Genomic DNA, 18,315 nt, shown 5'->3' with positions numbered 1-18,315 from the left:
AGGAGCATCCCTTCCTCCTCTGTCTGTGGCTCTGTAGTCCTTCCTCCCTGACATCCCTCCTCTTGCTGCAGATCATTGGGCAGGTATACGCGGATCCTGATTGCCTGCCCCGCACACTGGACTTCGGCCTCAATGTAAAGCTTTTCTGGGAGAAGTTTGTCCCAACAGACTGTCCCCCAGCCTTCTTCCCCCTGGCTGCTATCTGCTGCAAACTAGAGCCTGAGAGCAGGTTGGTACCTCACCGCTTTCTCCCGCCGTACAGCCTGCAGGTCCTGACGCTGCGGTCCTCACGTCCTCACGTCATCCTGGGCCCCTCCCTGGACAGGCAGTAGCAGCCTTGAGCTCAAAAGTAAACTGCTAAGCCACTGCCGCCTGTCAGCTCTGAGAGCCACAATAGGGAGCCGACGGGGACCATTCTCCCTCAAGCCACCATGAGAGCTCAGGGTGTGGCCTGGTGCTGGAGTGCTCACCTAACACAGGGCAGGACCTGGGAAGTCTCACAATTTTTCTGTTGTTTGCAGATCTGTTTATTTTTGAGATAGGGTGACTTCAAATTAGACATAAACTTGAAGATGACCTTGAACTCCCAACCCTCTTGCTTCTACCTCCTGCGTGCTAGGGTGACAGGCATACACCAACACGGCCATGCTGAGAATTGAGCTCAGGGCTTTGTGGGTGGTACAGCAGGCACTGTACTTACTGACTGGGCCCTATCACCAGCACCCAAGTTTTCTTTGAATAAGCATAGAAACTAATCTTAACCTTTGCTTGTTGCATTCACTCTAAGACATGAGAGGGTTTCCTCTCTTTGGGTGTTTTTGCCTTAATCCAGGATATATAACCTGGCCAGACCTGTCACAGTGTTACCTTGCAAATTTACAGCAAGAGGGTAGAGGGTTTGCCCGAGGTGGCGGAACCTGGAACGGGGAGCTGCAGCCTCAGACCCATCCCTCCCGTGCTCACGGTCCGCCTGTTGTCCATCCCTTCTCTTTGCAGACCAGCATTCTCAAAGCTGGAGGACTCATTTGAGGCCCTCTCCCTGTTCTTGGGAGAACTGGCTATCCCACTGCCAGCAGAGCTGGAAGAACTGGACCACACTGTGAGCATGGAGTACGGCCTAACCCGGGACTCGCCACCCTAACCCTGGTCCATCCCCCTGCAGGGGGACATTCCACGGCCAGCTTTGCCCCCTCTGCGCCCTGTCCTTGTTGTGAGCAGGACTGCCTGTTTCCTGTGGATTTACGGCTTGCTTAGAGGCACAGCAAGCCAACCCTACTACCTCCCCAGGAGGCACTGGGCGCAGGGAAACAGTTCTCCACAGGTTTTGGGGCCTAGTTTCTATCTGTAAATCCAACACTCACCTGAAAGCTGTGAAGAGGATAAAGAGCCTGGATTCTAGACCGAGAGTCTGTTACTCGGGACTTCTCGGGACCTCTGTGGATTGAGAGGCTGGGAGGCTGTAGCTTTACACTAATCAACATGACCCGTGCCTGCTGGGCAAGATGACAGAGTGAACTTGGCTGAGGGCTCTGGAGTCTCTGGTTCAGCAAGGTGCGGGACTTCAAGCGGTAGTAGGAGTGACAGAAACGGGGAGCCTTCAAAGCATGTGAAATGACAGTAGCAATTTCTCCTTCCATCCTGGGGCCATGCCCTTTGGAGCAGGTTTTGAAGAGTCTTAGTATGTGGTAAAACCTGGATCCAAAAAAAGGACTGGTTTCTGCTCACCAGCCCAGCGACCACATCAGTGTGTGGGGAGTTTCCACTTCAGCATCCTGTCTCAATAGGCACTCACTCACAAAAACACCAAAGAAGCAGGGGCTGGAAATAAAGAGGCTCTGCCCTCTGCGCGCCCCCATATCCAGGCTGGCGGGCTCAGTCAAAGACTCAGGATGTTGCCTAACAATAGGTGGCTTTTGGATGCCAGTGTGGTTTGCCTCAGACTTTGGGTCTAAGCAGAGAAGGGGTCCCATCAATCTCTCTGCACCCTTGTGGCAGCTACTGCACATCCTCTGGAATGTCTGTCTGGTCAAGGCAGCAACTTGGAACAGGCGTTGGTGGCTGTGAGTCCCCAAACTGAGATAGGAAGAGCGCTCCTGGGGCTGGACCTTGTAGATTCTACCTCTTTTGTTGCCAGTCCAGCTTCCTTCCTGAGTCACACTCGAGGGCCATGGGAGACTCCGGGAGCACTTTACACCCCTGGCTGCCAGGTGTCCAGGGACTCTGTAGCTCTCCGAGGTTTGTCGTCTCCTAAGCAGGAGCTCACACCATATTTAACAAATTGGGAATGGGTTTGGTTATAAAGACGTGTGATGGGTTGTACTGGTGGGGGGACCAGGAAGAGTGTGTGCTGTTATTAGCTTTTATCTATGGGGTGATATGTGAAATATTTTGTACATAGACAAGATGAATTATGGGATGGGAAGTCTTTGGCCACTTTACTTGCTGTGTAGACTGTACTTGTGTGTGGAGTTTGCAAACTTGCTGCAGAGGGAATCCCGAGCCCCTGACAGCGGCCTGGTTCAGCATCCTGGGGCCAATTATGCCTGTGCTGTCCCCAGCAAGTGTGGGAGTGGGGCCTGTGCTGGGCCATGAAGCAGACTGAATAAATTAAGCAGTTAACATAGCGATGACAGAGCGTGCACTGTGACTCAGGGCTTGACTGAAACATGGAGGATGGCAGGACAGGTGGTTCCAGCACCACACGGTGGCTCTCTCTTATCATCTGTGCCCCCAGGTGCAGGGGTGCGCGCCTCATCTCACCTCTGTGGCCTCCTGCACACGCATGGTACACGTACATGATCTTGGGTACATAAGAAACAAGGTCTGCTGGCCACTGTCCTATAACTTACCAGGGAAGTCTCCTTCAGCGATCATATTCTCCACTTGAGGTAGCCCTTTTGAGCAGCAGGTTCATGACCTCATTTTAGGCCCACAAAGCTATTTGCCTGGCTCTCAGCTGCTGACTGACCCAGTCCTTGGGGTTAGGGGGGCTTCTGCTTCCAAAGCTGTTGCACCAGACCACTGGCCCAAATAATGCCAATGTTTGGTAAGGTCCTGGGCACCAAAAAAAGAAGTTCCACAGCCTCTGCCAAGTGTGGAAGTATGTGTTAAAAGTCTACACGTGGGCTGGTGAGATGGCTCAGCGGTTAAGAGCATTGACTGCTCTTCCAAAGGTTCTGAGTTCAAATCCCAGCAACCACATGGTAGCTCACAACCATCCGTAATGAGATCTGACTCCCTCTTCTGGTGTCTGAAGACAGCGTCAGTGTACTTACATATAATAAATAAACAAATCTTAAGATCTACACAATACAGAGGCTATGGAATCACTATGAATTCAAGGCCAGCCTAGTCTGCCTAGTGAATTTCAGCACTGAGAGCCAGGCCTAATAGCTTTGTGAAGGCCCTAAAATGAGGTCATTTTGGCTGGGTGTGAGACCCAGCCAGAAGTAATTTCTCCTAAGCATTCTGTGGTAGAAGACTTCAGAGTGTGAGTAGAATGTATGTTTGGCAGTGCTGGTGGCACACACCTTTAGTCCCAGCAGAAGCAGGCGTGTCTGTGTGAGGGCAGCCTGAGCTGTTGCACAGAGAAACCAAGAGTGGAAGAGAATATAGTTGCTAGTGAGAACCTCTGAGGCGCCCGCTGCTGTGCTTGGGCATACACAAGGTCAAGCTGGCTGGATAAACCTCAACCAACCTGCTGCTGAGTCTACTGCTAAAACCTGAACACCAGTCCTGCACCTTCCCACCACCCCACAGCGTCTCCCCTAACCCTAGGCAACCTACAAGAGCCATCAAGCCCCAGGCAGCCCACCTACCTGCTTCTCCCTTGGCTGCTGTAGAAATGCCAACTGCCCCTTGTCTCTAACCCCCCAACAAAGGCTGTCGGGAGGCTTCATCCTAAAGCCTCGCTGCTCTACCTTGGAAAAGAAACAAAAGGGGAGAAGACTTAAGGGATCAACTCCTTGTGGCTTCAATCTTAAGATAATCATGGTGACCTTGACATATGGTCTAGCAGTTCAGCTATCACTACCTCCCAGTGACCGGGAAGTGACCCAGAAGGCAAAGGTATTTGAGGAGGGTTCCCACCACCACAAAAATATGCAAGATAAAATCATGTTTGTGTTTATATAAGTCAAATGCAGAGCAATTTGCCATAGTTCATACACAGGTGTCAGAATGAGGTATATAAAACATACAGAGAAATACTTTCATAGGAAAGTAAGAAGTAGTACTGTTCTCTCTCCCACAGTCAACACCACCATGGGAACCCTGAGATCCAGGCCCCCTCAACAAATGGCTCTAGAGAGCAGCCTGGTGAAGCCTGCTCTGTGTGAGGGCGGAAGGGCTCCTGGCTGGGCACTCTCGGGAGGACACTGCTTTGATCTTGGGCAAGACACTTTTCCCTTTCTGGAACACCCTTCAGGTCCTTCCCAGTAGTTCAGGGATTGTTTTGTACCGGTTACAATCTTAACCCCATGCAAAGAATTGGCCTGGGGTCGTGGGGCTGTCTGCAAGCCAGGCCAGACTACAAAGCAAGCCCCACCATGCCCTTGAGAGCTCAGCCTCTGGCTTGGTCTCTAGGCTCACCTTGCAGAGGCAGGTCACCTGACCCTCAAGTGTATAATCGCCATGGGTTGGCTGGCTACTTTCTTATCAGCATGAAATGGAGAGGTTCCTCTATCCAGCCCCCAAAGTCAGTCTGGATATTCAGATCTACTGCATGAGGCTGAAGGCAGAAGTGGGTCCTTCACCTAAGTGGAAGGTTTAGTGCAATTCTTCCCTTTCTTTACAAGTCTCTCCTTGGGCCCAGGCCTAGCCCACAGTTGTCAAGGCACATCACTGCCAGCAAGCTGGGGCATGCCCAGCTGTACCCATCAAGAACCCACCTGCAGCCCAAAGTTCTACCTTTTGTACAAATTCATTTCTGGTTCTTAGAAGTCAGAAGGGACTTCCATCCCAAGTATTTCATTCATTCATTTTATATATATGTGTGTGTGTATATATACTATATATACACACACATATATATAATTTTGTTTTTTCCATGTTTGACCTTAACTATGAATAACAGTATATGCCACTCAAGTTCCTGGACGACAAATGGGAAGGCAGAGGCTGAGGCCACCTTCAGTATACCGCACAGAGGAGCTTTCACGAGCTCCCCGTCTTTTCTTGACCCAGGCAATTTGGAAGCCCTTATTTACCACAGCACCACTGTGGCTACTGTGCCAGTCTCTCTCAGCAGGCAAATCCTGCTCCAAGGGATAGAAAAGAAGCATTGATAGGACCCTACCCAGCCTCCATGCCCTCACCCATAATGCTACCTGCTTCTTGTGTCATGAGTCACATCCCCCCCCTAAAAGAAAAATGGGATAAGGTTTTAACCACAACACAAAATGTAGCTCCTCCCAGCCGCAGGAGGGTGGCCTGTCCGGTACCAGTGTCTACATGGGCACCTGCCCACTGAAGGCTCAGGCCCCAGGGGTGCCAGCCTGGCCCGTGAGGAGGGTGCTGCCCTCCTGCACGTCGGCAGGAGTCTGATTGCTGTGCACGATGATGGTCTTTTCGTCCACGATCTCGCAGGTGGGGTTGGTGAAGGCGGACAGGGGCAGGGTGATTCGCTGCATCTCCCTCTCACACACCTTCTGCTCATGCTGCTCTTTCAAGTTCTTCCCCCTGTCAGGAAAAGAAAACATCAGGTTGTGCTTCTACCATGGCTTTGCTCAGTCAGCCTTCCTGAAGCCTGAGCAGGTGCTCCTGAGGGTCACAGCAATCACCTGACCAAGCCAGAACTAAACCAGCCCAGGACAAGAGGCTGGCTGGCCATCCTACGGCAGCCTTAGACTCAGCAGGGCAGCGCCGCCCACCACTCTGCTGCCTGCTCCGTGGTGGGTGGGGATAAAGTACAAGAATGAAACAGTACGACAGGGCTTTGTTTTCAGAGACCCAGATGCTACAAGACCTGCCTTCCTGGGCTGGCGAGGCGACTCAGCAAGTAAAGGCGCCAACCACCAAGCCTGACAACCTGTGTTCAAAAGAGTAAGGTCACAAGTAACATCTCACAAGTTGCCCGCTGACCTCTACACCTGCAGTAGCAGGCATGCACCCTCTCCACCACAATATAAATGTTTGATTTAAAAGACTGTCTTCATCATCACAAAGTCCTAGAAAGTGGGAGCCCAGGCTGGAAATGAATCATTCCCAACCCTTGCAGTGGCAAAAAGGACTCAAGGGCAAACAATGAAAATGGCTATCAAACCTCTCAAGTCTATCAGTGCTTTTGGTCTCTCCTGATCCTCTGTGACCCATCTGGGCCACGGTGCCTCTCTGTTTATGTAAAATAATCACACCATGCCCAAGATGTGTGTGTGTGTGTGTGTGTGAGAGAGAGAGAGAGAGAGAGAGAGAGAGAGAGAGAGAGAGCATGCTCACCAGTCTGTTCAGCCCTAAGATTTAGTTTAGTTATTTTATTTTTAAAAAAGGGGGCGCAGGGAGCTGAACAGATGGCTCAGGGGTTAAAAGCACTGACTGCTCTTCTGAAGGTCCTGAGTTCAAATCCCAGCAACTACATGGTGGCTCACAACCATCCATAATGAGATATGATGCCCTCTTCTGTAGTGTCTGAAGACAGCAACAGTGCACTTACATTAAATAAATAAATAAATCTTAAAAGGGGAAATCTGACAGCACCCACACTGCCACAGTACCGAGTATCAGGCGTAGGCTGGGGGATTGACAGAAAACACAGAAAACGCTGGGCGGTGCACGCCTTTAATCCCAGCACTTGGGAGGCAGAGGCAGGCCGATTTCTGAGTTCGACGCCAGCCTGGTCTACAAAGTGAGTTTCCAGGACAGCCAGGGCTACACAGAGAAACCCTGTCTCAAAAGAAGGAAAAAGAAAAAGAAAAAAAAAAAAAAAAAACACTGACTCCGGTCATTCTGTAAGGAGAATGCCAAAGCTTTACTGAAGGACCAGCAATATATACTAGAGGCCAGGGAAAACAACAGGAAAAAACAATTATAGCCATAAGTCAGGCACCTGGGAAGTCCCTACCATACCAGGTGGGCAGAGGCTGGTGGGAAAGCAGGAATCAAGTTAAGCCATGGGATGTTTTGCTCTCAAGAAACAGCTCAGCTGCGGGCATTGAGCTAAACTTGCCAGTTCCCAAAGGGAATCCTAACAGCTTGTGGAAAAGGAGACTGGAGAGATAGCTCAGCAGTTAAGAGCACCGAGTTCAATTTCCAGCAATCACATGGTGGCTCACAACCATCTGTAATGAGATCGGATGCCCTCTTCTGGTGTGTCTGAAGACAGCTACAGTGTACTCATAAAAATGAAATAAATAAACCTCTTTTAAAAAGTTAAAAAAAAAAAAAAAAAAAACCAGTCCAGAGCATTCAAGGGATACAGGATAGACTCCAACACATTCACTGGGCTCTGGCTGCTCTTGAGAGAAACTGAGTCCCAGAGTCACCCCCTAAGGCACGGTGGTATAGGGATTTAAACCTAGGTCTTCTCACCCTACGTGAGGGCCTGTCCCGCTGGAGCCCTGTCCCCTGCCCTATGTTCAGTAGACGCATGGCAGAGCCAGTACTGAACCCAGGGCGCATCCTTTGAAGCCAACAACTTGGGCTCGGCTCTCAGAAGCTGACTGGGAAGTTGACTGGAACCAAGTAGGTGATTAAAAGCACACAGGCCTCAGGAGCAGAGGCTGGAGCAATGCAGGGCAGGCGGGAGAGATCTTCTGGAGACACCTCCGCCACAAATCTCAATAAACCCAAGAGCCAGATGACTGCGCAAGGGGGAGGCAGAGGCGGCACAGCTCCCTGTCTCTGCTCATGCAGTCACTCAAGAGCACTGGTGAGCTCTCGGGCCAGCTTAAGGACTTCAGACACCAGTGCAGTGTGGTGCTGGAGAATGTGACGAGATGTCGACCCCAAGAGCAACATCCAAACAAGGATCACTGCGGCTCCAAGATGGCCCTGCCCATCATGTGGTCTGGACCCCACTCATCCCCAGCAAGCACAGGAAGAACCTCTTTCCTTCCATGAGAACCCACTCCCTGCCTTGCCAAGCCCCGCCCAGTGCGACTGAAATAAAATGCTGTGTGTTTGTTTAGAAACAAATCACAGGCCTGGTTTCGATCTCAGGGACAGAGCTGTGATCATCTGTATCCTGCATCCACATGATAGACGATGATGAAAAGTAAAGAAAAAAACACTGGAGGACAAATTCACGGAAGCCTCCGTTTAAATACCCTCTTAGCCAGTTCCCTTCACTGGGTACACCAGCGCCAGCCTAGCCTATTTGTTTAACCCTTGGCAAAACAGCTTTCTGTGCCTCGGTTTCCTCACCTGTGAAGTTCTTACTGTGAAATACTCTTGAAACTGCTCGCCCGAACCAGTGCAACTATTGCATGAACTCCTAGGTTATGACGCCTTGCCCTGGAGCAGTCCTGACTCACACCGCACCGCAATGTTACCCTCATTTCCCTTAAAAGACCTCTCCTAGTACCCAGCCAAGGCAAGAACTATTCATCTTACTTAGTGACAGCCTCCTCTCTGGGCCTTAATTTCACCATCTTAAAATAAGGAGCTGGGCGTGATAATCTCTAGCGCCCTGGATCGTCTGATTCCCCCAGGTGACATATGATCTGGTCCCCTAATCCCCACTGTAAGGTCACAGGAGGCTGATAAAGTCATCCATCCCCCTGTGGCACCTGGTGACTAGGACAACCAAGTTTCTCCACATGTAAGCCCAGGCGTGGCCTATGCTTCCTGTTAGCATCTTGCCTGGATCTCAACTCCCATCATCTCCTCATGGAGAGAGGGTCTTCTGGAGTAAGCATTCCCTCACTCGTCTGCTCAGTCATCTATCAGTCGTGGTTGACAGCCATACAGAAGGAAACACCTATCTGTATAATAGAAGGCCATGTTCTTCAAGACGGCTCACGTAGGCAAACATTTGGGAGGTCTGGGTTTAATGTTAGTGAGGGACCCTCCTCCCCAAACTAGCAGTGATTCACAAAAATAATGCATTCAAGCCAGGTGGGGGAGGTGCAGGCCTGAAATCCCAGCACTCAGGAGGCAGAGGCAGGAGGAGCTCTGTGAGTTCCAAGCCAGCCTGATCTAGAGTGAGTTCCAGGACAGCCAAGGCTACACACATAGAAACCCCGTGTGGGCAGGGGTATCTTTTACCAGAGACTAAAATTCAAGATCTACAAGAAGGCTGGAGGAAGAAGGCAAGCCAAGGCACCCACCTCTTCCAGAATACCCACCAAGGTACCAGGGAGAGAGGTGGCATCTAACTGCACCTTCGATGGATGCCACACCCCATACAGGCCCTGCCTCACTTCCTCCTCGTTTCCGACTTGCAGAAGCCTGGCTTTCCTGCACTCCCTCCCCTGTGAAGCACGTGCCTATACCCTGCTGAGCAGCTGGTAAGGCAGCTTCACCACACACAAGTCTGTAGGGGTCAAATCGGTTTGTATCAGTGGAGTGCTGGGGCAGCAACCGAGGGTAAAGGAAGCAGCAGCTGGATTAGCCTGGATCGGCCTCTTCCTTAGGCGCCTGGAAGCGCGCCTCAGCCCACGTGCCTGCCTAGGAATCCTGGAGATGGAGTGGCCGAGGCTGCCAGGCTGAAATGACCATTAGGTAGCCCAGCGCCCTCCTGCTGCCGTGGGGGCAGGGGACAGTCTGGCTGTTGTCTGGCAGCCAAGCCAGAACAAAGGCTCACTCACTGAGTCAGCTCTCTCCCAAGGGGGTGGAATGGTGTTGCCTTACTGCTCTCCCTCCCTTTTAATCAGGCTAAGAACTTAGCTAAGGCGGCACTCAGCAGGGGCCAGGGAGCAGCCCAGCCGAGGCCTGAGTCACCAGGACAAAGGCCTGGCCAGGTTGGGTACACACACACACACACACACACACACACACACACACACACTTCAGCTCTCCTTTCCAGGAGGACTGCCCACCCTTCCTAACACTGGGAAGCTCCTTCCGTCAGCCAAGCCCCCGGGGCATTACAGAGTTCAAGACCTGCCGGAATTACTCTGATTGTAGCTGGGCTGGCCAGAGAAAGGACTGGGGAAAGAACCAGAGCTGCCACCTGCCTCCTGTCTCCTGCCTCCTGCCTCCTGCCCCACCCTAGGGTATACAAACAACAGAGGCCTCTGCGGCTGTTTTCAAACCAGAAGCCAGGCTGTGCCACACTGCTGCTCTGGGCAAATTTTCCAAGGAAGCTACTGTACAGGCGCACAAGTGTATACCCAAGTGTATGCACTGATTCTATCCTCACAAGACACCCATGTGCCATCTACTACCACCTCAGACCTGAGAAGGCTGGGGAGGGAGTGAAGGGGGAAGAGAGAGGGGGAGGAGAGAGGGGGAGGGAAAAGGAGAGAGTAGATGAGGGGGAGGGAGGGGGAGGGAGGGAAAAGGGGGGAGAGGGGGGATGAAAGGGGGAGAAGAAGGAGGAGGGAGGGAGGGAGAGAAAGGGAGGAGAGAGGAAGGGACAGGAGAGAGAATGAGGGAAGGGGAGAGAGGAGGGACAAAGGGAGGAAGAGGAAAGGAGAGAGAATGAAAGAGGGAGGGAAGAAAAGAGGGGAATGGGGTAAAACCACCCATCCAAGCAAGAACTGAGCTAGGATTTAAACCAAGCAATAGTGTCCGCTAAAGAAATACCAGTGCTGGGAGGGTCATCGCTCTCCTCCGACCCGATGAGTAAACTGAGGCCCACAAAAGGTAAATGGTGTGCCTAATGTGTAGGGTCAACAGCTGGAGGGAATTCTGGAATGAGATCTTGGGTTGTTTGTTTCATAAATTTCTAAAGGAAGTCATTCTTTGAGAAGTTTCGTCAGCTGTTCTAGAGATAACTGGCAGTATTTAGATATATCTTCCTGTCCAGCCAGCCATGCTGGCTCATGCCTGTAATCCCAGCACTCAGGAAGTCAAGCTATAAAGACCAAGAATCCCTGGCCATGGATGAGGAGATGGCTCAGCAGTTAAGAGCACCTGCTGCTCTTTGAGAGAACCCAGGTTTGATGCCCAGCACGCACACGGCAGCTCACAACCCTCTGGGGTTGTCCACAGTGCAGACATACATGCAAGTAAAACCCCACACAAAGAAAGTAGTGTGTAAAGAGGCTGGAGAAATGGCGCGGTGGCCTAGGAACATTAGCTGCTCCTTCAGAGGAACCAGACTGGATCCCAGTACCCGCGTGGTGGTTCACAACCATCTGAAACTCCAGTTCCAGAGGGTCCAATGCCTTCTCTGGCTTTTGAGGACAGAGTGCACAGACATGCATGTAAGCAAAACCCACGCACATAAATAAATAAATAAATAAATAAATAAATAAGTAGGTTCAGGCCAACCTGGGTTAAAGAATAAGAACCTATCTCAAAACAAAACAAGAAACACTCAATGTACACACACAGATAGATACATGTGGTCTAGACTGGACACCAAGGACATGATACATCTTAACTCTTCTGGGTCTCAGCTCTTCATTGGGAGCAGAGCTTCAAGGGCGGTGATGAGCTGGGTAAAAATCATCCGAGGAAGGCACACAGCAGGGCCTGACTTACCAAGAAAGCATGAAGCCACTATGGCCACTGTGATTAGTATCTGATTACTGTCCTACCGCTTACGTAAATGTTTGTGCAGGGGAAACATCCACATTTAGCAGACATGATACCTACCAAGCAGGGGTGGCCTGAAATGACATTCAACGTACAGTCCTTGCCCTGACATCTGTTCCCTACGGGTGGGGAGAGGGAGGCTCTGAGCTTGTTTCTAGCCCACATGCGGTTTCCTGTTGTACAGGTTGTTCTCAAGAGGCTGTTTGCTAAGGAAAGGGGTGGTCCGGAGGTTAGTGACAGGGAGTCTGGTGACTTAGTGCCTTCCCCCTGTGTGTACCGGAAAGTTCACTCAAAGTCACACGGCAGCCCCAGGACAGCCTAAAAGAGTAAAACTAAAAGAAAAAGACCTGGCTTCTGCACCTGGCACCAGCAGAGCTTGGAGTTAAGGGCAGTGCAAGCATCTGCAGGTCTGGAAACTGTCACAAGATTGGAGGGCAGCCAAACACTGTCCAGAGGCTGAGGAACATGGGGAAATCGACATGAACAAGTGGGTGTCCCTGGATCTGCAAGTCAACGATGCTTCTGAGGACCACAACCTCCGTCTGGGAGTCAGGATGCTCCCTCAGGTCAATGGTTCCTGACTCGGAACCTCTCTGTTCTCTGACTCAAGAGAAACCAGAGTAAAGTCAAATCACCTGTTCCTGCAAATGATAGGGCTGGGGCTTAAAGCAACACAGCACCAGTGTCCTTTTCAGAAACAGCAGGGCTGTCATCATCATCCCTAACTCCCCACCTGATAAACTGAGGCCCAGAAAAGGTAAGTAGTCAGGACTCCCATTCCGTAGACAAGCACCAGCTACTGTTTATGCCGAGCCTGCTGTGTGCCATGCACCAAAGCTAAGAACCACACACCCTCCCCACAGGAACGCTTTGGACTAGTAACAAGTAGCAACCTGCCGGGCCACGCCAGCTTGTTCCGCCATATTTTGAATATGTAACCTCGGGCAGAGCACCTATTCTTTCTTGCCTCAAGTTTCCTCATCCGAGAACTGGAAAGAACGCTGTTTATAAGAGTGATTGCGAGGGTAATCTCAGCCCTCAGGAGGAAGAAGCAGGATTCAGCCTTCAAGAAGCCAGGCTTGCTGATTTAACACTTTAATCCTAGCAACCAGGAGGCAGACAGAGGCAGCCATTTCTCTGAATTCAGTGCCAGACTGGTCTGTCTAGAGACATCCATGACAGTCAGAGTTACAGGGTGAGTGAGACCGTCTCCAACAAATTGAAACAACAAAACACCAATATCGAACAACAATCAAGAGTTCGAGGCCATGTTTTCGTTCTATGATGATTGCAAGGCCAGCCTGAACTGCATGAGGCCCTGTCAGGGAGTGAAGCCAGGACGCGCTACGCGTCAGAGCAGAAGTGTAGCAGCAGGTGAGAACATGCCATTGCTGCAGCAGTGCCTAGCCTGCCTTTTTCCATCTGCAGCGTGGTTGACTCAATACCTCTAAGAACGCCTCGGGGTTAGAAAATGAGGGCTGAGAGCCACTTCAACATGTCCCTTTTTTGTTGTTGTTGTTTTGGTTTTTTGGATTTGGTTTTTTTGGAGACAGGGTTTCTCTGTATAGCCCTGGCTGTCCTGGAACTCACTCTGTAGACCAGGCTGGCCTCGAACTCAGAAATCCGCCTGCCTCTGCCTCCCAGGGTGCTGGGATCACAGGCGTGCGCCACCACCGCCCGGCTTCAACATGCTTCGGACATGGCTCCCACTGCGGGACAACGCTGCCCACTGTATCATTTCCCTTACAGGAAGGCTTCTCCCGTGGGAGAAATATCACTGGTCCTTGCAGCTGGAACTCATACCCGGATTTTGTCCGAGAACACTCAGTGCTGTAACAATGGTTTTGTTTTGTTTTTTGGATTTGGTTTTTTGGAGACAGGGTTTCTCTGCGTAGCTCTGGCTGTCCTGGAACTCACTCTGTAGACCAGGCTGGCCTTGAACTCAGAAATCTGCCTGCCTCTGCCTCCCAGAGTGCAGGGATTACAGGCGTGTGCCGCCACCACCACCCGGCTAATGATTTTGATTCTTAGAGCCACACGCCACTGAATAGTACAGACTTGTCCCATGGGGCTGCAAGGTTGTCCTTGCTTCCAGCCAGTCTCTTGTTCTTTCATAGTTGGTAAGGAGTAGTAAGTGGATTTTTCTTCTCCCTACTCTAGAGGATACCCCACTGATGAAATTTAAGCACCAACCTAGACTTCAAGACCAAGGGGCTAGGAACCTTTTTCAAATATCTTGACACGTGGCCTCACTGTCTCACAGTGGAGGTAACTCACCTCCTGCCTGCCTGCTGACATTAAAGATGTTTGCTTTTTTCCTTGTAAACCTCCTGCTTCAGTCCCCTGAGTTCTGGGATTAGAGTAGGTAGGTATGAAGCAGGACACCTACCTTAGTAGCAGAATTTTAAAACTCAACAAAATGAATCTCTTTTCCTTCAGAGTATGATGAAAAGGGCTCAGAAATCTCATTCCTCAAGAGGTTGAGGCAGGAGAATTGAGTTGGAGACCACTCCTTCAGGGCTAGTAAGGGCTACAGTGTGTGTGTGTGTGTGTGTGTGTGTGTGTGTGTGTGTGGAGGGGGGAGACCAGTATCTAAGTCCTTGCCCTGAGGGCCCAAGTGACTAAACCAAATCTCTACTCTTGAGCTAGTCTTTCTTCCTTCAATACCTTACTTCCTTTTGAAAGACGCCAAGAAGTCGATTTGATATTGTATCTGTTCCTTAGCCCGATACCTCAGGATCCAGGGAGAGAAACTACCCACCTCTTGTATGTGTAGCCCAAGATGATGCCAACTCCAATAGCGATGATGATCACCATCATAGTAACAGCCAGCACATAGCCTGCAAAGGACCGGACACCAAGTCCCATTAGCCACGCCCTGGACCATCGGCACATGACATCATCTGACGAATCCCAACACACGAAGCCATACCCAGTGTTCCCAGGTCTTTTTTTTCCTTGGAGTTCGTCCTCACACGTTGACTGATCCCGATCACTGGCTGCACCTCTGCCGCCTCACTCCTGGCTGGCAGGGCGTTAGCCGGAGGGAACACCTGGGCCTCTGTGTCGCCTGGTGCACCAGACTTCTCTTCTGGTGGTGCCATTGTAGAGGATGGCGGTGGTGCTTGGGAAGTGGTCTCTGGAGGCGAGGTGAGAAATAGCTCTCATCAGGGACTGCCCTAAGTGCATTCTACAGCCAAACCTCACCTAACTGTTGGGGATGTTACAGGAAGGGTCCACCCTAAAATTCTCTCCTAAACTGACACCAAAGCCTCATCCAGGCCAGGACTGGTGGTAACACCTGAATTAAGGAAAAGAGGGAGGAGGATCTCTGCGAATCCCCGCCAGTCAAGCTAGCCAGGGCTGCAAAGGGAGATCTTTCACAAAAACAGAAAGGGGAAAAAAACAACAACGCCCCTGCACCAGGGGCAAAATCAGGCCTGAAAGGGCTGCTCTGTGCCTGGCAGGTTACAAGGCAAATGGGAGGAAATGGTCTCAAGAAACAATAGCTTCTCCCCTGCCTCCCACTTGTCTGTTCAAGTCCTTCCTTGCTATCTTCCAACTCCTAGCTGGGTTGGCCAGAGGGTTTCTCCAGAGACTGCGTGGGTCTTCACAGCACGTGACAATCCACACTGAGTGCAAGATTCGTGCCAATCTCAATGTTAAGTGCTTAACCTTGAGCATCTCGTTTAATCCTAGAGAACTGTTTTAGTTTTCTGAAGTCTAAAAGCTTTGAATTCAAATCAGAACACACCCATTGCCTTTGGCAGGTCGTCAAACTTCTGGGTGACTCAGATCCCTCACACAGCTTCTTCCCTGGGACTGCGAGCATGGTGCCTGGCTCACAGCAGCCGCTACACACAGTAAAGGCTGGTGGGGCGCTTTGCAGAACAAGCCAAGCTGCCTCCCACCGTTGTTTACAAGTGCTCGCAGAGGATGAGCTCACTCCTAAGGCCGTGGCAGCCAATGGGCTTTGGGCTCCGCGGCCTGGAGATAGCTCTGACCAATCGGACGGCGCGGGGGTGGAGCGGGGCGGGGCGGGCGTCGAGCGGCCGCACGTGCGCGGCGGGTGGAACCGCTGCTGCGCTGCCCCGCGCCCGGGGTTGGCGGCCCCTACCCGCGGTCCCGGGGCGGGTACCTGGGCAACGCGCGTCCTCGCAGGGCCGCTTTACAGGGACGCCGGTCTCGCTGCTGATGTAGCACCAGGGGCCGCGCGGGTCCCGGTCCGGGTTCCGGCAGTAGTTGTGGTCGCCGGGACCTGAGGTGGGGAGAAGAGGCGTCAAGGGCCGCGGCCGACGCCCACCAACCCCGCCCGCCTCCCCGGAGGACACTCACTGGGCTCGGCGAGCGACTCGCGGCTGCCTTGCGCGGCCAACCAGTTGAGGCAGCGGAGACCCGGCGCGGGCGAGGACTGGTCCTCCCGGTACAGGTGGCCGTTGTCCCAGAAGCAGCCTGTGAGGAAGAGGAACCCGCCCGGGAGGGACCCTGAGTGCGGCTCTCTGGCCCCGCGGGAGAAAGCCCTGTGTACCTCAGAGTGAAAGTGGAGAGCCCGTGTCATGCCCCTAGCGGCGTCTGGTCCACAGACAACAACACGCAGACTTAGCTTTTTTCTTTTCTTTCTTTTCTTTTTTTTTTTTTAAGGTTGAGATCGCTGCCCAAATGCAAAGGGGTTGTTACTCTTGGCCTTGGGAGCACTTTGAAGGTGCAGGAAGCCTGGCTTAGGTCTTTCTGTGGAGATGGTGAGTTTGGATCTGGGCAGTCAGACATGGAAGTCATCCCAGTGTTGAGAAGTCAGTGTTATATAAACTGATGTTCCCTTCTCCACGAAGACAGCCACCTTCTGCTACTTTAACTGACACCACCAGCTCCCAAGAGAATTCCACAAAAGCCCTTGATTCAGTGAAGCAAAAGACTCTGAGACTCCCTGAGAACTGAGGGACTCTGCCTCGGCTCTTCAACTCCCACTCCCCTCAGCAGAGAGCCACAGGAGGAGGAGGCTGCAGAGAGGAGGTCTGTGCGCCTGCCACACGACGCAAAGGGACTTTAAAAGGGTAGGGCGCCGGGGAGTAGAAGAGCTGGATTCCCAGTCTCCATCCACTAAAAGGAAAGAGAAAGTGATTACTTGTCTTTGTTCTTAATGGCAAAGATGGAGCTGCAAGCCTCTGACAAGGAAGGAGAGAGAGGAGAGAAGAATGCTTTCGTAGGATAACAAGAAAAGCAGCCAAAACCTTCCTTCCCTGTCAGCCTGGCCACATTTGGGGAATCTGGGGGCTTTACCCGTTCTGCTTCATTTAAGTTGCTGCAGAATGAAGGGGAAAAAATTGTAATCTCACCTCCAGATCCATAGGCTTCTGCCAGGAGCATGTTGCTGAGAAGAAATGCGTGTACCCAAGCTAACGGCATCCCCCACTCTTCCGGCTCGCAGGTGACTGAACAGCCAGTGTCCAAATGGGGTCCCCTTGAAAGCAGTTTTGTCTCCTCTCAGTCAGACCGGCCCTTGTTATGCTCTTCTGGTAAACAGCCTCTCTTTAGAACTGGGAGCTTCCCAGCTAGCTCGCTGCAGCCGAGGTGGTTTTCAGCTGAAAGGCGCCCCCTGGGTCCTAAGCCTCCTAGACTGTACCAGATCGCTAACCCTGAGCCAGGAGAGGAACTCAGCCAAGTGGAGAGTGAGTAGCAGAGAGGTTTTGCTTAGCAGCAGATACGTGTGAGACCTGCGCGGGCGTCCCCGGGGCTTGCCTGCCTTTTCCATCCGTGTGAGTACAGTTCTTGTGTCAGAAAGCATCGTGGAGTGGGGTGGATTAGGAGCCCCAAAGGCATCGCACAGTTATAAGAGAGGATGCTGATTGTAGAAGCAGGAAGAATTAAAACCACATAGGCGGCACATAGAAGAATTATCTGTCTGGAAGCAATATATTTAAAGTGCACTTTGCCAGGGCCAGTTCAATCACATTCCTTTACTAACATTTGAGGTTTGGGGTATCCATATATAGTAGGAATATGGAAAGGGTGTTTTTAGTTGAAAATACATGTTACACAAACATTGAATTTGCTTAGCTATATTGTAAAAGTCCACCCTTTCTACCAGCCCAGAAGTAAAATGTCTTCCTTCCAATTGCCCTCAACCAGTATATAGGAAATCCAATTGCAGTAATTTGTATCTATTGTTAAACCACATCCACCTAACTTGGGGCTTTTGGAGTTAGGAAAAGGGCTCTCTTTCTATTTGGCTGGCAGGTGACGTTCCCAAGCAGCCTCAGTAAACTGAGAGATAGAACAAAGTGGTTTGCCAAGACTACCTTGTGACTGGGGCAAATCCAAGAATAGAAACTCTGTTTTGATCTTGCTACAATGTAGGGAGGGAAAATAACACTGCTAAGTAAGTTTTATAGACTTTATCATAGTGGAAAGCTAATATGATTCTAACTATGAGAAGTGATTGAACCCTGATGTGTCTTTTAAAAGAAGAGGGTTTATTTTTACTTGTGTGTGTGTCTGTGTCTGTACTCAGGCCCCGGGAAAGCTTCAGGGCCTCTGGAACTGGGGTTATAGGCAGTCGTTGTTTGCTGTCGGCCATGGGAGGTGGCTGACGTGGGCAGCAGCAACTCGGGCCGGCTCTTCTGGAAGAGCAGCAAGTCCTCCTAATCTCTGAACTATCTCCCAACCCACCTGACATGC

The 18,315-nt window shown here is 51.3% G+C and overlaps 2 protein-coding genes across 6 annotated transcripts in view; one reads left to right on the top strand and one right to left on the bottom strand.

Annotated features, from left to right (window-relative positions):
* The window catches only part of LOC127696470 (E3 ubiquitin-protein ligase RNF185), a 110,597-nt gene extending 107,974 nt beyond the window's left edge, over positions 1-2,623 (top strand). For all 5 annotated transcript variants that reach the window (XM_052199237.1, XM_052199239.1, XM_052199240.1 and 2 more), the window contains 2 exons: positions 72-229; positions 997-2,623. In XM_052199237.1, coding sequence (XP_052055197.1) covers positions 72-229; positions 997-1,141 — 303 coding nt within the window. In that variant the 3' untranslated portion in view covers positions 1,142-2,623. The remainder of the gene's footprint in view (positions 1-71; positions 230-996) is intronic.
* Positions 2,624-4,109: 1,486 nt separating this feature from the next.
* Positions 4,110-17,409, bottom strand: Pik3ip1 (phosphoinositide-3-kinase interacting protein 1). Its single transcript, XM_052199245.1, has 6 exons — positions 16,974-17,409; positions 15,976-16,092; positions 15,779-15,898; positions 14,573-14,779; positions 14,402-14,480; positions 4,110-5,679 (listed from the first exon to the last, which is right to left on the bottom strand). The coding sequence occupies exons 1-6, from the start codon at positions 17,041-17,043 to the stop codon at positions 5,475-5,477; spliced, it is 798 nt and encodes a 265-aa protein (XP_052055205.1). The 5' UTR covers positions 17,044-17,409; the 3' UTR covers positions 4,110-5,474.
* Positions 17,410-18,315: the final 906 nt, after the last annotated feature.

The sequence above is a fragment of the Apodemus sylvaticus genome, chromosome 11 (assembly GCF_947179515.1).
Source record: "Apodemus sylvaticus chromosome 11, mApoSyl1.1, whole genome shotgun sequence".
NCBI lineage: Eukaryota > Metazoa > Chordata > Mammalia > Rodentia > Muridae > Apodemus > Apodemus sylvaticus.
Note: the sequence above shows the minus strand (reverse complement) of the source record. Positions and strands in the feature narration are given on the sequence as shown.

What these genes read in the sequence shown, in the direction of transcription:
- Pik3ip1 (XM_052199245.1), bottom strand. Translation starts at nt 17,043, where the DNA reads ATGCCGTTAGCTTGGGTACACGCATTTCTTCTCAGCAACATGCTCCTG. An exon ending in AGAAGCCTATGGATCTGGAG is followed by an intron (nt 16,093 to 16,973) that starts GTGAGATTACAA and finishes TCTTCCTCACAG; the next exon opens with GCTGCTTCTGGGACAACGGC. An exon ending in AAAAGACCTGGGAACACTGG is followed by an intron (nt 14,481 to 14,572) that starts GTATGGCTTCGT and finishes GGTCCTTTGCAG; the next exon opens with GCTATGTGCTGGCTGTTACT.